The sequence below is a fragment of the Microcebus murinus genome, chromosome 10 (assembly GCF_040939455.1).
Source record: "Microcebus murinus isolate Inina chromosome 10, M.murinus_Inina_mat1.0, whole genome shotgun sequence".
NCBI lineage: Eukaryota > Metazoa > Chordata > Mammalia > Primates > Cheirogaleidae > Microcebus > Microcebus murinus.
Window position 1 is genome coordinate 99,652,994 of NC_134113.1, and position 12,635 is coordinate 99,665,628.

Sequence of the window (12,635 nt, forward strand, 5' to 3'; positions counted from 1 at the left end):
CCTTTGGCTTTGTTCCAATTTGTCAAAGGTCCCTTAAAATGTAGTGCCAGGATTGTCCTAGATGCTGTGGCCAGGCAGAGTGCAGCGGAGTGGACAGCTGTCTGTTCTAGACTAGAGGTTCTCAACCTCGGCTGTGCACTAGAGACACCTGAGAGCTTTTACCAAGTATCAGGTTAACGTGTCAGGGGTTTCCGGGGCTCCCCAGGCGGTTCTCATGAGCAGTCCGGGGTGAGCACCACTGATCCTGACCCCCATGTGTGCAAATGCAGCCTGAGCACATGTGCATTTTGGGCAGTCCCTGCACACGATGGCTCCACAGGGGGGGCCAGGGCCTTCCTCGAGCTCACTAGCCTGCAGCACGGACATGTTGCACAGAAGCTTCCTTCTCCCTCTGCAGTGGTCCCAGCCTCAAGAGAAGCCGATGGCTTCTTATGTGGTCACAATTCCCTGCGTGCCATGCCGTCCTCCTGCAGGCCCCAAGTGGGAAGGTATTTTTGGTGCAATGGGTTGACATGCAATCAGTTTGGGAAGGAATTGGGTACTCCCTTCTCAGCTCCCCACGCCAAGCCTCCTTGCTGCCTTTGGCCTCCCCCCAGTCAGCTGCATGGCCGGTGGGAGTCACCTACCGCTTCCACCAGACTGCTGGCACTGCCGTGGAACTGCCTGCCCGGCGCCCCCGCTGGGCTGGGCACTGTGAGGGAGACGGGCCGGGCCCTCCGGGTGGCACTGCTGCTCCCACCACCAGGAGCGGCCTCCTCAACCCAGGAGCCACAGTGGATGGATGGGAAGCTGCTGTTGAGCTTCTCGCTGGACTCAGCCCCCTCCAGGCGCAGGGTGGGGATGGGCTGTGGGGGCCAGCCACGGCTGCCCGGGGTGGCAGGGGGCGTGGCAAACGGCCTGGGGACTGAGGTGGGGGAATGGCTTCTCTGGAGGAGGGGGCTCAGGCCAGCTACTGCCAGTGCCTGTGGACACACAAGGAGCACAAGTTATCGGAGTGGTCAGCCTGGGAAGGGCAGCCCCTGCCTCCTGCATGACCACGGCTTTGCGGCTATTGCTCCCCAGCGAGCTGCGCTGCCTGGCATCCGCATGCCTTCTTCCCTCGTCTGCACCCTGCCTCATCCAGACCTGGCGTAAGTTTCGACCACCTCAAAATATACTTTATGATCACCTTGGTCTGAAGTGATCTCTTTTTCCTCTAACTTTAGGAAGCTGTGATTGAGTGGGACCAAGATAATCTACTTCTTAGCACTGGCCCTATTCGCTGTCTTGGCTTTCTCATCAGCAGACTCGAGAGAATGGCGATGCCTGCAGCATCCGTAAACGGGAACACTAATGCTCTCTCTATCTGCTCTGTGGGTCGGTGTGAAGTGCAAGTGAAATCAGCTCCGCAAGGAAGCACAATGCACATTATAAAGAGCTAAACAAAACCAGTGTTAGTTGTTTTAATTTTTATAATTAATTGGGCCATAAACAATGCCCTGCCAATCTCTGGCTCAGGCTGCCTTTGAGCCACTGTCTAAATCTCACACTATATTGTAATTACACGATCTATATGGCATCCTCAGGGCAGGGACCGTGGCCTGTGTCGCAGCTGTCGCGATGACCTGCCCTGGACAGAGGCCCTGTGAGAGCGGCGCTGGTACAATGTGCCCCTGGGATGGCCACACGGTGTGGTGGGAGAGCCAACTCTGAGAGGCAGAGGAAGAGACCACCAGCTCGCGTGTGGGAGAGAGGGGCCAGACAAAGAGGGCCCCACACCAAGAGGAGAGCCTTGCCTACCAGTGTGACAACAGCAGCGTGGGGGGGGGGGTGACTGGCTGCTATTGATCTTTTAAAGTAGCACAGACCATGTCCTTACCTCTGCCTCCCCGCCCTCTCCCCCCATGGTGGTCCCCAGCCTAGGGCTCCAGAGTCCCTGGGGATCTGAGGGAGTGTAAGGCCACGCCAACATTTTGGAAAGCCCAGTGGAGATCATGCACATTTAGGCAATGCCGCGCAGGCCAAGCAAAACAATGTGCTTCTTTGAGGAGCAGCAACTGAGCTGAGCCACACTGGCTCTCTTATGCTGATTATAAGCTTTGCTGGGCAGCTGAATGCCTTTGGGTACCAAAAAACCCACCTAAAGCGTGGGTCTGTGGTAAAGGAGCATATAATTAAAAAGGTAAAAAAGTTGGGAAACCAGGTTTAGACCCCAATTTGCCTGCAGTTAATAGACCTGCCTTAGATAAATCTTTGAAGTTAGCTCTAAGATACTAAGATATATTTGGTACCGGTGTTGGATGTCAGTCTCCCAGCTAGAGTCAGCCCTGCTAAGTGTTCACCTAGTGAATTTCCCTGGTCCTGTCTTCCTTAGATATCATTCCCTCCTCTTGACCATGTTGCTGGAGGGTTCTTTGGTCATTTCTGTGCGCCAGTGGACTGATTCCTGTGTGCCAGTGGACTGATTTCTGTGCAGCTACATTTCTAGGTGCAACCACAGCTGCCTGGGCACCCTGCAGCCTTAGCCAGTGCCTGGTGCGGAACATCTGCAGCGTCGGAAGGACAAAGCTTGGGCAGAACCCTGTGCTGCTGACCCCTCAGGATCGAGAGAAGAGCTCCTGCTTGCCAGTGTCTCCCAGGTCTCCAGGAGTGACATGACAGACCCCCTCGCCTGCACAGAAGAGTAGGGCCTCCCAGGGGCTGTCAGCGGGAGGCCCTCGTTTGAGACAGGGAAGACTGACTGGCATCTCAGGATTCATCCCTCAGCCTGGGCACTGTCAGGCTTGCTAGGTGGTGGCCAGTAGCTTGTCCCAAAGTGAGAGCTACCTGATGATGAACCAGGTGTAGCGGCAGGACTGTCTTCTGAGAGATGTCTCCCCCTTGGTTCTTCTGTCGTTTCAGACATTCCAGGTGGAAGGAGGCCCTTCGACCTGCAAAGCCAGCCAAAGATCCAGGATCAGGGCAGGGCAAGAGGACCCTGGCCCGAGACAGCCCACACGCACATGGGGTGTGAGAAGCAATGTCTGTGGCCCTGGACCCACCTCCTTCCTGGCCCTTACCTTGCCTCTGAGACACTGCACAGCATACGACCGGGCCACCCCACAAACCCTGCCTTTGGAAGCCCAATCTCGCTCTGGACATCTGCCCAGTCCGCCGCGTGGACTCTGCTGGAGCCAGGCCACAGGGCCTCTCAGTCGTGGCTGAGCACCTGACCAGTGTCCTCTTGGGGGTGACCATGAGCCACATGGGAGAGCAGGTGAGTGTTTACCTAGTGAGGCAGAGCGAAGGAAGCCCCTCTTCGGGGACTGCCGGATGTCCCTCTTGTCGTCTGGGGGCGTCAACTGTCGATTTTCATCATCCTGGTAGGAAAGCCTGGAACAGAGAACTCTTGGGGCTTGTTCCCGGCCGAGAAAGGCCACCCACTGGGACAGCTGCCACCCCAGAACACAGTTTGCTTCTGTCCTTAGTGAAGGCCTGTGTTCTTTGTGCTTCCACACGGGAGTGGGGAGGGGCAGCAGGATGTCCTGGCACGGCAGGGACATCCAACCTGCTTGCGGGGTTTCTAGCTCCTCACCCACAGCCTCTTATGAGCTTTGTTCTTCTGATTTCTGAGTGCACTGGAGGCACTCTTGGGTTGAAGGTATTGAGAAAGCTGAAAACCCTAGGCTTAGGCCCTGTGTCGGCAGATGCTCGTGCTGTTCACCCTGGCTGCTGCCAGCTGCAGGCCAGACGTGCCCCTGCCCACCCAGCAGCCCTGTCATCACCGAGAGCAGCAGTGTCTCGGCTGTGGCTTCCAGGCCTTTCGATGGCGACTTATGGTAAGAAATACATTGTGCATGTTCCCAGTACACACAGATATCCCTAACTGGGTGAACCTCTTGACCCAAGCGATCCTCATGCAAAGTGCTTTCTGCCCTCATTGCATGACTGCACTCTGGTGAGTTCTAGTCTACTGTAGTCTGTTCTGTTTTATTAAAAGATGTCAGCTGCAAACCCACCAAATGTATCTCATAATCCCTAGCGGTGTGGCCTACAGTCCAAGAAGTACAGTTGCATTCCCACCTCAGGGTCCAGCTGAGGCCGCTGGCTCTGTCCCCAGTGCCATCCCTCACTGCTGAGGAATCTGTCCTTGTTCCTGGCACAGCCCAGGACTTCAGGTGTTTATAGACATGCAGGAACATTTGTTGAGCGAAAGCCTCACATATTTCGGCCTCCAAGCCTGGTTGTCACTCTCAGCTAGGTCAGCCTCCTATTATCCTTCCTTCCTGGGAAATTCCTCCCGACTCTTGCAGACCTGGCTTCTGTGTGACCTTGTGCGGTACCGTGAAGGTCACCTTGCCCCTTGACCTTCTCTGAATGCCTATACCCCTCAGGGTTTGGACCATTCTGTGGGCAATTAGTTAGAAAATCTCCCTGTCATCTTCCTCTTCTGAGATCCTCTTAGCTTCCTAACTAGTTTCTAAAATCTCCTTGAGGGTGAAGCCCGTCAGTCCTGAGCTGGCAGGGCACTTGATGTCCCAAGCACCAGTAGAAGCCAAAGTGGGTGAAAGGTCTGCTGTCCTTGATTTCTAGAAGAGGTGGCCACACGTTAATTCCCACTTTCTAAAAATCAGTTTAGAGAATGTTATCTCTTAAGGAACTTCAGATAGTTCCTTTGGTTTTACATATACTATGTTTCATTAAGCCGGAAAAATAGGTCATTCACCCGACTGCCCTGTTCTGCCGATGGGGCGCAAAGGCAAGGGCGGCTAACTGATCTGCCAGGAGTTGCTGGCCTCGGCTACTGTCTCCATGTTTTCCTTACTAGATTCTTCCTTTTACGCCAGGGGAGAAAGAAATGCCTCTGCCACTGTTCCAGCCCAGTTCCCAGACCCCAGAGAGGGCAGGCAGTGGTCTGCCTCTCCCGACACTCCCTTGGGTGGGGGCTGCTGTCCCCCTCCCACCACTTCCAGCCACACTGTTCCTGTCTTCAGAAGCCTAAAAGGCTAGTCCTTCCTCACTGTAAAGTACTTTCAGGCAAGCTTCTAAAACAGTGTGTCTTAATTTGTTTTGAGTGCAACCCACAGTCTTAAAGACATTTTACAGAAGACTCAGAAGATATGTATGTATATTGGCAATTAAGCAAATGTTTCACAGCACAGTGCTTGCCTTTGCGACATCTGATACACTCTGGTATTTTCTATTGTGCTGTGCTGTTCTTTTAAAAGTGCCAGTTGTAACTGATCAAACGGAAGTCACAATCTTACTGGTTTAGATCTGCAGTTAAAAAACTGCAGCTGGGCTCAGTGGCTCATGCCTGCAATCCTAACACTTTGGGAGGCCAAGGAGGGAGGACTGCTTGAGGTCAGGAGTTCAAGACCAGACTGAGCAAGAGCAAGACCCTGTCTCCACTAAAAATAGAAAAGATTAACTGAGCATGGTAGCATGTGTCTGTAGTCCCAGCTAGTTGGGAGGCTGAGGCAGGAGGATGGCTTGGGCCCAGGAGTTTGAGGTTGCTGTGAGCTGTGATGATACCACTGCACTCTAGCCCCAGTGAAAGAGCAACATCCTATTTCAAACAAACAAGAACAAACCCCCAAATTCCTTCATCGAGAAAAATCTCAGCCCTAGCTTTGCCAACAGTGCTCTCTTCTGGGCAGCTTTATTGTTTAAGTATTTAATAGTTTCATGAAACACTTAATGGTCAGTATATGTACATGTGTACTGAGTCTTACTAGAAAATACATCCGTAACTGTTGATTACAGCCTAAAGAATCAATGTTTAGACGTTGTCCTGGAATACTTCACAGTGAGGAAGGGCCGAGCTAGAAGGGATTGTGTGTGATGAGGGTCCCTCCCCTAAGGAGCTGAGATGCTGTGCGTTCGCTTTATGACACGTGGTCTGCTCTCCTCCCTGGTCATCCCCAGAGCAGGGATTTCAGGGACTGCCCCCGCCTCTCCAGACCCGTCCCCACCCGGCTGGCCTGGGCAGAGGCAGGCGCGCTCACCTCTCTGCGGAGAGCAGGCTGGGCTCGCCGCAGGACTCGAGGTCTTCGCTCGTCTTCACGTCATAGGTCCTGTCGGGAGACAAGTCCTCTGAGCACACCATGGCTATCTGGCTCTCCCGGGAGTGGCACCTATGATGTCCAGGACAGAGAATACATCGGGAACTGCCAGGCCCCTCCCTTCCCTCAGCAAGACAGCACACAGCCCGCAAGCAGATGCACACAGACGCAGCTGCTGCACCTCGGCCTCCTGTAGTCGATGATGTAGACACGGAGCCACAGAAGCGTTAAGATTAGGGTGAGGGTTCCATGTGGGAGAAGGTTCTGGGCTAGGACCCAAGAAGATCTGAGTTCTGACCCCTACTTACCCTCTGGCCCAAGTCACTTAGCCCATCCCATGCCTCAGTTTCCCTTTCTGTAAAATTGGAATGACATACGTCCTCCAGCCCACCTATAGTCTGGAGGAGAGTGACGTCAGAGCTCCAGGAGGGCGGGAGGGGTTGTGGGGTGAGCTCTGGCGAGGCACACAGGATGGGCTGCAGACTGGTAGCAGGCAGGCAAGCTCCACTTCTCAGGGGACCGCTGAGCACAGGGTGTGCTGCCTTGCTCTCAGCAAAAGCAAGTGCCATAGCCACTGCCCTTAGCCTCAACTGCGACATAGAGGACATGGCTATGGTTTTCGTCACCAAGCTGAAGCTTAGCAGCCTGAGTACTGTGTTTACCAACTGCAATGGGAAGAGAGGGAACTGACATTTAGTGAGCGCTTACTATGTGCAGGGCATTGCATTAGGTGCTTTGTATGCGTTTCATTTCACGGACTGATGTATCTGTGGGGACACGGAAATCCCCTGGTGTCTTCTCTCCCAGCTCCTCTCTAACATCCACTCTCCCCTTACATGATACAGAACAACATTTAATATGGAAATGCCCTTACAGGGAGGTAATTTAATTCACACTGAGATGCTATGGACGTGATGAGCCTCTTCTTTATGAAGAGGTTTTGACAAGGTGAACAGGGGAGAAAGTGGTGCTAGGACTGAGTACTCAAAGGGTGTACAAGAGGGGTGAAGTTGCAGAAAAGGTCGGGGGCCTTGAGGACAGGCACAGGCAAGTCACTTAGCCTCAGACACTCTCCGATCGGCTGAGCACAGTGCCCTGTGCAAAGGAGGCACCAGTGCATGTCTCCCAAGTCGCAGGGCTTGGGAGCACCCAGAGTTGCAAGCACCCAGAGCTGCTGCTGCCTGGCGAAACCAGCCATCTTCCAGAGGGAAAGGGAGACAGGGTGGGTGGCCAGTGTGACTTGTCTGTCAAGCCACGTGAACCTGCATATGGCCACTTGAAGAGGGATGGCACAACGGCATGTGAAAGCCAGTGGGCAAGTTTTCAGGCTTCTTAGATGAAGGCAGCTTCAGGACATTTGTCCAGGGATTTAGAAAGAAGCTCCCTCTTCTCAGCTGTTTTCTCAGCTGGAGGGCACGAAAGGAGACCTGCTCAAGAACCCGGCAAGATGGGAACCGTGCAGCCCGTCCGACTCTGGCCTACTCTGGAAGAGCAGCACAGTTAAGAGTGAGGTGGCAAGAGGCAGCGTGTGTCCTCTCCCAGCCCCGCCTTGGGAGGTGGAGCTGCAGGTGTAGACGGGAGGAGGCCGGCAGAGGCCAGGCTGCACTCCCCCGGCCCAGAGCCAGAAGCAGGCACTGACCTCCCAGCACAGAGTGGCAGCGCATCCAGAGCGCTGGGAGCAGAGGATGGGGAGGTGGGAGGAAAGAGGGCGCCGGGAGGCGGGAGTGCCATCAAGACCACCAGGAATGACACACCCCCAGGGCAGAATGAGCCAGAGCTACAGAGAAGGCCCCATGTACCCAAGTGCCCTGCCCAGGAGGGGCAGGAAGGGCTGTGATGAAGAGGCGGTAACACCATTCCCTTCTAGGCTGGGTGAAAGGCCAGGTTTGAGTGGAGAAAGTGCAGAAGGGTTTCTGCTGTGTGGCCAGAACACATATCTCAGAGGCAGATGAGGGAGCTGCCGCCACAGTGATGCCGGCCTGTCCTGAGCGTGGCTGCCCTGTTTGATCGGCAGGTGGTGGCCCTCTCTTGCTGGGGTCTGGGGCCATGGCCTCCATCGAGGCTCTTTCGGGGCGGGGCCGGCCCGGCCTCCCTCTCCTGCACGCACGCTGCGGGCTGCGGAGTGTGGCCCTGTGCACGGCCCTGGGTGCCCGCCCTCCAGCTTACCTCTTGGCGCCGAACTTCCACGCTGCCTCCTGCACCCGGATGGCAGGGGACAAGGGGGGCCCGTGGCTCTCCACGGTGCTGATGGTGCTGGGGTGGCCGGCAGGGCGGGGGAGGCGGCCCAGGGCGGTGTTGTTGGCATTGTTGATGTTGGCGTTGGAGCCAGTGGACGAGTAGCTGCTGGGGGTGAAGGTGGAGTCTACCAGTTTCTCATGGGAGGGTGACTCGGTGTCACCCTGGCTGTTGCCCGCCTTGTTGATGTGCAGTGGGCGCTGGGTGGTGAAGGTCTGAGGGAAGGCGCCCCGGCCGTCGCTTTGGTAGTAGCTGACGTGGTTGCCAAACAGGCCACCGGCCCTCTGCAGGCAAGACAGGAGAGGTAGGTGGAGGACAAGCCCCCCGACCGGAGCAGTGCAGGGCACGGGAGGCTGCCTGCCCTCGGGCGAGGCGCAGCCATGCCAGGAGCACACGGCGGATGGGAACTTCATGCCTGGCAACGCCAGAGAGGGAGGGACCCAGACACTCGGGGTCCCAAGGTTCCCTCTGCAGCACCACGGGAGGTGAGGACCAGGAATGCCCAGGCCCGTGGGGACGGCCAGGAGAGGGTGTGGCTGGATGTCTCCAGATGACCCCTGAAGACTAGGCTTGAGTTTCACGCTGCAATTTCTAATGTAGAAGTTTCTCCTAGGAAACATTTCTCTTAGGAAAATGGCTCTTTCCCCTTTTCTGGGGGCCAGTGACCCCCTGTGAATCACCAGGTCCTGGGAGCCCTGGCGTGGGCTGCAGAGGGTCAGGAGGCAGCTGAGCGGGAAGAGCCTAGAATGGCCCCTGAGCTCAGGCCGCTCTCCGGGGCACGCGCAGCGGAGCCCCAGCCCCTGCTCCTGCTCCAGACCGGACTTCACACAGGTGCAGAGTGTGCCATGGTGCCACCTACCCTGAAGATGTCGTCTTCGGAAGCTGCAGACACGGCCTCTTTCATGGCCTTGTCCAGCTCTTCCTCAGCGGTCAGATCTCCAGAGATGGCCCGGCGGATCTCGGGCCCGATGTCATGCAGTGTGCGTAAGCCAGCCTGGAACCCAGAGGTACATGTGAGGACCTTGGTCCCTTTCCACCAAGCTTTCTAGCCAGTCATTGCCCGGGGCTGGGCCCCTGGTGCCCCTACCCAGCCCCCGACCCACCAGAAGGCACAGCTGTATGTGCAAACCAGGGCCAGGTGTCCCTGGGCCTGCTCTGGCTACTCTCGGGTGGAGGAAACCACTAGCCCACCCAGGAGGGAAGAGGGTGCAGTAGGAGAGACCTCAGCAGAGCTCAGGCCAGCTCCGGGGGCGGCAGTGGCAGTAGGCAGCACTGTGGAGGGCAGTGCGGGGGATGGCAGGAGGGGAGGATTACAATACCCATCCTCACAGCCACATTCAGAAAGGTTGGCACTCTCAGAAAGGTTCCTTCTGAAGGGACTGCCAAGAGACTGGGACCCTGGCCAAGGTCAGAGGAAAGTGACCAGGACCTCCCTGGGATGTGGACCCCTCCCCAGCAGCTCACCTGCAGGGACAGGGCGTTCCTCTGGGAGGGCTTGCCCACAAGGCCTTGCTCTTTGCGCTTCTTGAATTTCCGGAAGTACTCCTGGATCAGGAAAGTGGCATAGAACTTGCCAACTGTGACCTCATCATCTGAGATGTACAGAGAGAGGAGAGGGAGTTAGAGGTAGGCAGGGGGACCAAGTTGGATGTAACTGATTTTTCTCAGCACTCCAACTTTATTAACATTTTTTTTAGAGACAGGGTAGGCTGGAGTGCAGTGGTGGGATCACAGCTCACTGCAGCCTCAAACTCTTGTGCTCAAGTGATCCTCCTGCCTCAGCCTCCCAAAGGGCTGGGATTATAGGAATGTGCCACCTAGGCAACTTTTTAAATTTAATTTTTTGGAGAGACAGTACATTCACATGGCTCAAAAAGAGAAAGATATATATATATAAAGGCATATGGTGAAAGTTCTCCCCCACCACTCACCTGTCTGCCTAGTTACCACCTCCTTGCAGATAGCCCTTGTTTTTCTTATTAGTTTCTTGAGTATTTTCCAGAGATTCTTTATGCAAACGATTTATGTAAATAAGTGAACATATTCTTATCCTTTTTTTCTTACAGAAAAAGTAGCCTATCATCAAAATTATTTCCCATCTTGCTATTTTTTTTTTTTTTTACTTAATTGACACTGCCAGTGCTTGATTCCACAGGCCCGTCATCAACGGCCGGCCCCCAGACCCCAAGTGTACATATAGTCCTGCTCAAAGGCTGGATGCAGGGGATGGTGGAAGGAGCACTTTTCTTCCTGTTGAAGTTAGGGTTTTTCTTTCAAACCAGACAGATGTTTGTACCAGGTGGCTTGGCTGCATCCCTGCCAGGCTGGGCACTCAAGATCACACACAACATACATCAGTCTCTACCTCAGAAGTGAGCCTGATGGTGCCGAGGCCATAGTGCCCAAGGGGAACACTTCATGCCCAGCAAGTAGCCCCTGGCTCCCTGTGAGGGAGACAGACAGTTCCCTGTGGGTCAGACCCAGGGGCCTGAGCTGGCTCTCCTGCTCCTGCTCCTGCTCTCTCTTGATAACAGCTGAAGGCACAGCAGTAATGGGCCTTGCGTCTGGCGAGGGCCTCACTCCCACGTGGGAAGGAAGAGCCCAGGGCCCCTGTCCAGGGTGGCCAGGGAGGAGGAAGTGCGTTGTGGAAAGAGCCGGGGTCCTGGGTGCCCTCAGACTTGGCTCGGGCCTGGAGCCTGCTCTGTGCTCGCCAGGCAACCTTGGGCAGCCCTGCAGCGTCTAAGGCTGTGGTTCCTCGGGAGCCTTCAAAGAAGTGTTGTCAGGATGAAACATGACGTCAGGTGGCCTTTGGCCACTCTAGGGGGTTTTCACGGAGCTTGAGTACTGCTTTCCCTTCAGGAAGCAGCTCTCAACAGGGGTGGCAGGATCTCTGAAGGAATGCTTGGGAAATGTGTGGGATGGTTTTTAGTTGTCAGAGTGACTTTGGGGTGATACCAGCATTAAGTGGTTGTAGACGTGTCCCTTAAAGCTGTGGTCCCCAACCCCCTGGGCCATGGACCAGCAACGGTTTGTGGCCTGTTAGGAACCAGTCGAACAGCAGGAGGGGAGCGGCGGGCGAGCCCGTGAAGCTTCGTTGGTATTTATAGCCGCTCCCCATCGCTCACAGCTCTGCCTGAGCTCAGCCTCCCCATCCATTCGAGGAAAAATTGTCTTCCATGAAAGCAGTCCCTGGTGTCAAAAAGGTTACGGACTGCTGCTTTAAAGCACAGGTGTACACTGCACAGCTTTCAAGTGTTATGTTATCCGTCCATGTGGGGGAACAATGCTTATAATGATCTGAGCTAAGAACCTAATTTTGTTTTACATAGGGACATAAGACTTTTTTTTGCATGGTTTTAGTATACCCAGAATTTTCCAGGAATATAACTGCTGTGTAAATTGACAGAAGACTGCACTTGATCAAGAGGTGTTCACATACTGGAAAATTGTATCCTTGATGGCAATGCTCTTTGTGTACCTGAGTCCCCCATTGTAACTCTCACATAGTGGTTATTGTGTGTGTGTATGTATGTATGTGTGTGTATGTATATACACACGTACTTATTTAGCCCTTATTTAAAAATGACAAATAAAAAGTGCCAACAATAATCTGTATTGTCTTACTTCCATTAAACAAACTTATTCATAATAAGTAGGTACATGTGAGCATTTCATCTGTTAATAATTTCTGGCATAGTTGTGCCTTAGCATTTATATATTGAAAACATTTGCTTTTAATATATTTTATATTAGAGTTAAAACATTATATTAATATTTTGGAAATTATATGTATAGGAAGGTTACATTATTTATGATTTTTCATTTGGGATCATAGCAGGGGCAATATAAACTATTTGTCATAAAAAGGGGCTTTGGGGCCGGGCGCTGTGGCTCACGCCTGTAATCCTAGCTCTTGGGAGGCCGAGGCAGGCAGATTGCTCAAGGTCAGGAGTTCAAAACCAGCCTTAGCAAGAGCGAGACCCCGTCTCTACTATAAATAGAAAGAAATTAATTGGCCAACTGATATATATATAAAAAATTAGCCGGGCATGGTGGCGCATGCCTGTAGTCCCAGCTACTCGGGAGGCTGAGGCAGAAGGATCACTCAAGCCCAGGAGTTTGAGGTTGCTGTGAGCTAGGCTGACGCCACGGCACTCACTCTAGCCTGGACAACAAAGTGAGACTCTGTCTCAAAAAAAAAAAAAAAAAAAAAAAAAAAGGGGCTTTGGACTTGATAGGGTCAGGAAACACTGTTCTAGGAAGAACGAAAAGAATTTCAATCGAGAGGGGTAGAATCCCAGGGGGTTCTCCTTCCAGGGTCTACAGCAAGCCACAGTGGTCGGGCTTATGGGAACACCTATACTTTGTGGAGCTTCC

General features: G+C 53.9%; 1 protein-coding gene across 7 annotated transcripts in view; it reads right to left on the minus strand.

Moving 5' to 3' along the window:
- CACNA1C (calcium voltage-gated channel subunit alpha1 C) overlaps positions 1–12,635 on the minus strand; it is a 613,935-nt gene that overhangs the window by 8,114 nt on the left and 593,186 nt on the right. For 6 of the 7 annotated variants that reach the window (XM_076007801.1, XM_076007799.1, XM_020287401.2 and 3 more), the window contains 7 exons: positions 9,723–9,850; positions 9,118–9,252; positions 8,190–8,542; positions 5,967–6,095; positions 3,248–3,351; positions 2,806–2,909; positions 627–962 (listed from right to left, as the gene is read on the minus strand). In XM_076007801.1, the coding sequence (XP_075863916.1) occupies positions 627–962; positions 2,806–2,909; positions 3,248–3,351; positions 5,967–6,095; positions 8,190–8,542; positions 9,118–9,252; positions 9,723–9,850 (1,289 nt within the window). The remainder of the gene's footprint in view (positions 1–626; positions 963–2,805; positions 2,910–3,247; positions 3,352–5,966; positions 6,096–8,189; positions 8,543–9,117; positions 9,253–9,722; positions 9,851–12,635) is intronic. The other variant, XM_076007800.1, reaches the window with a different exon arrangement.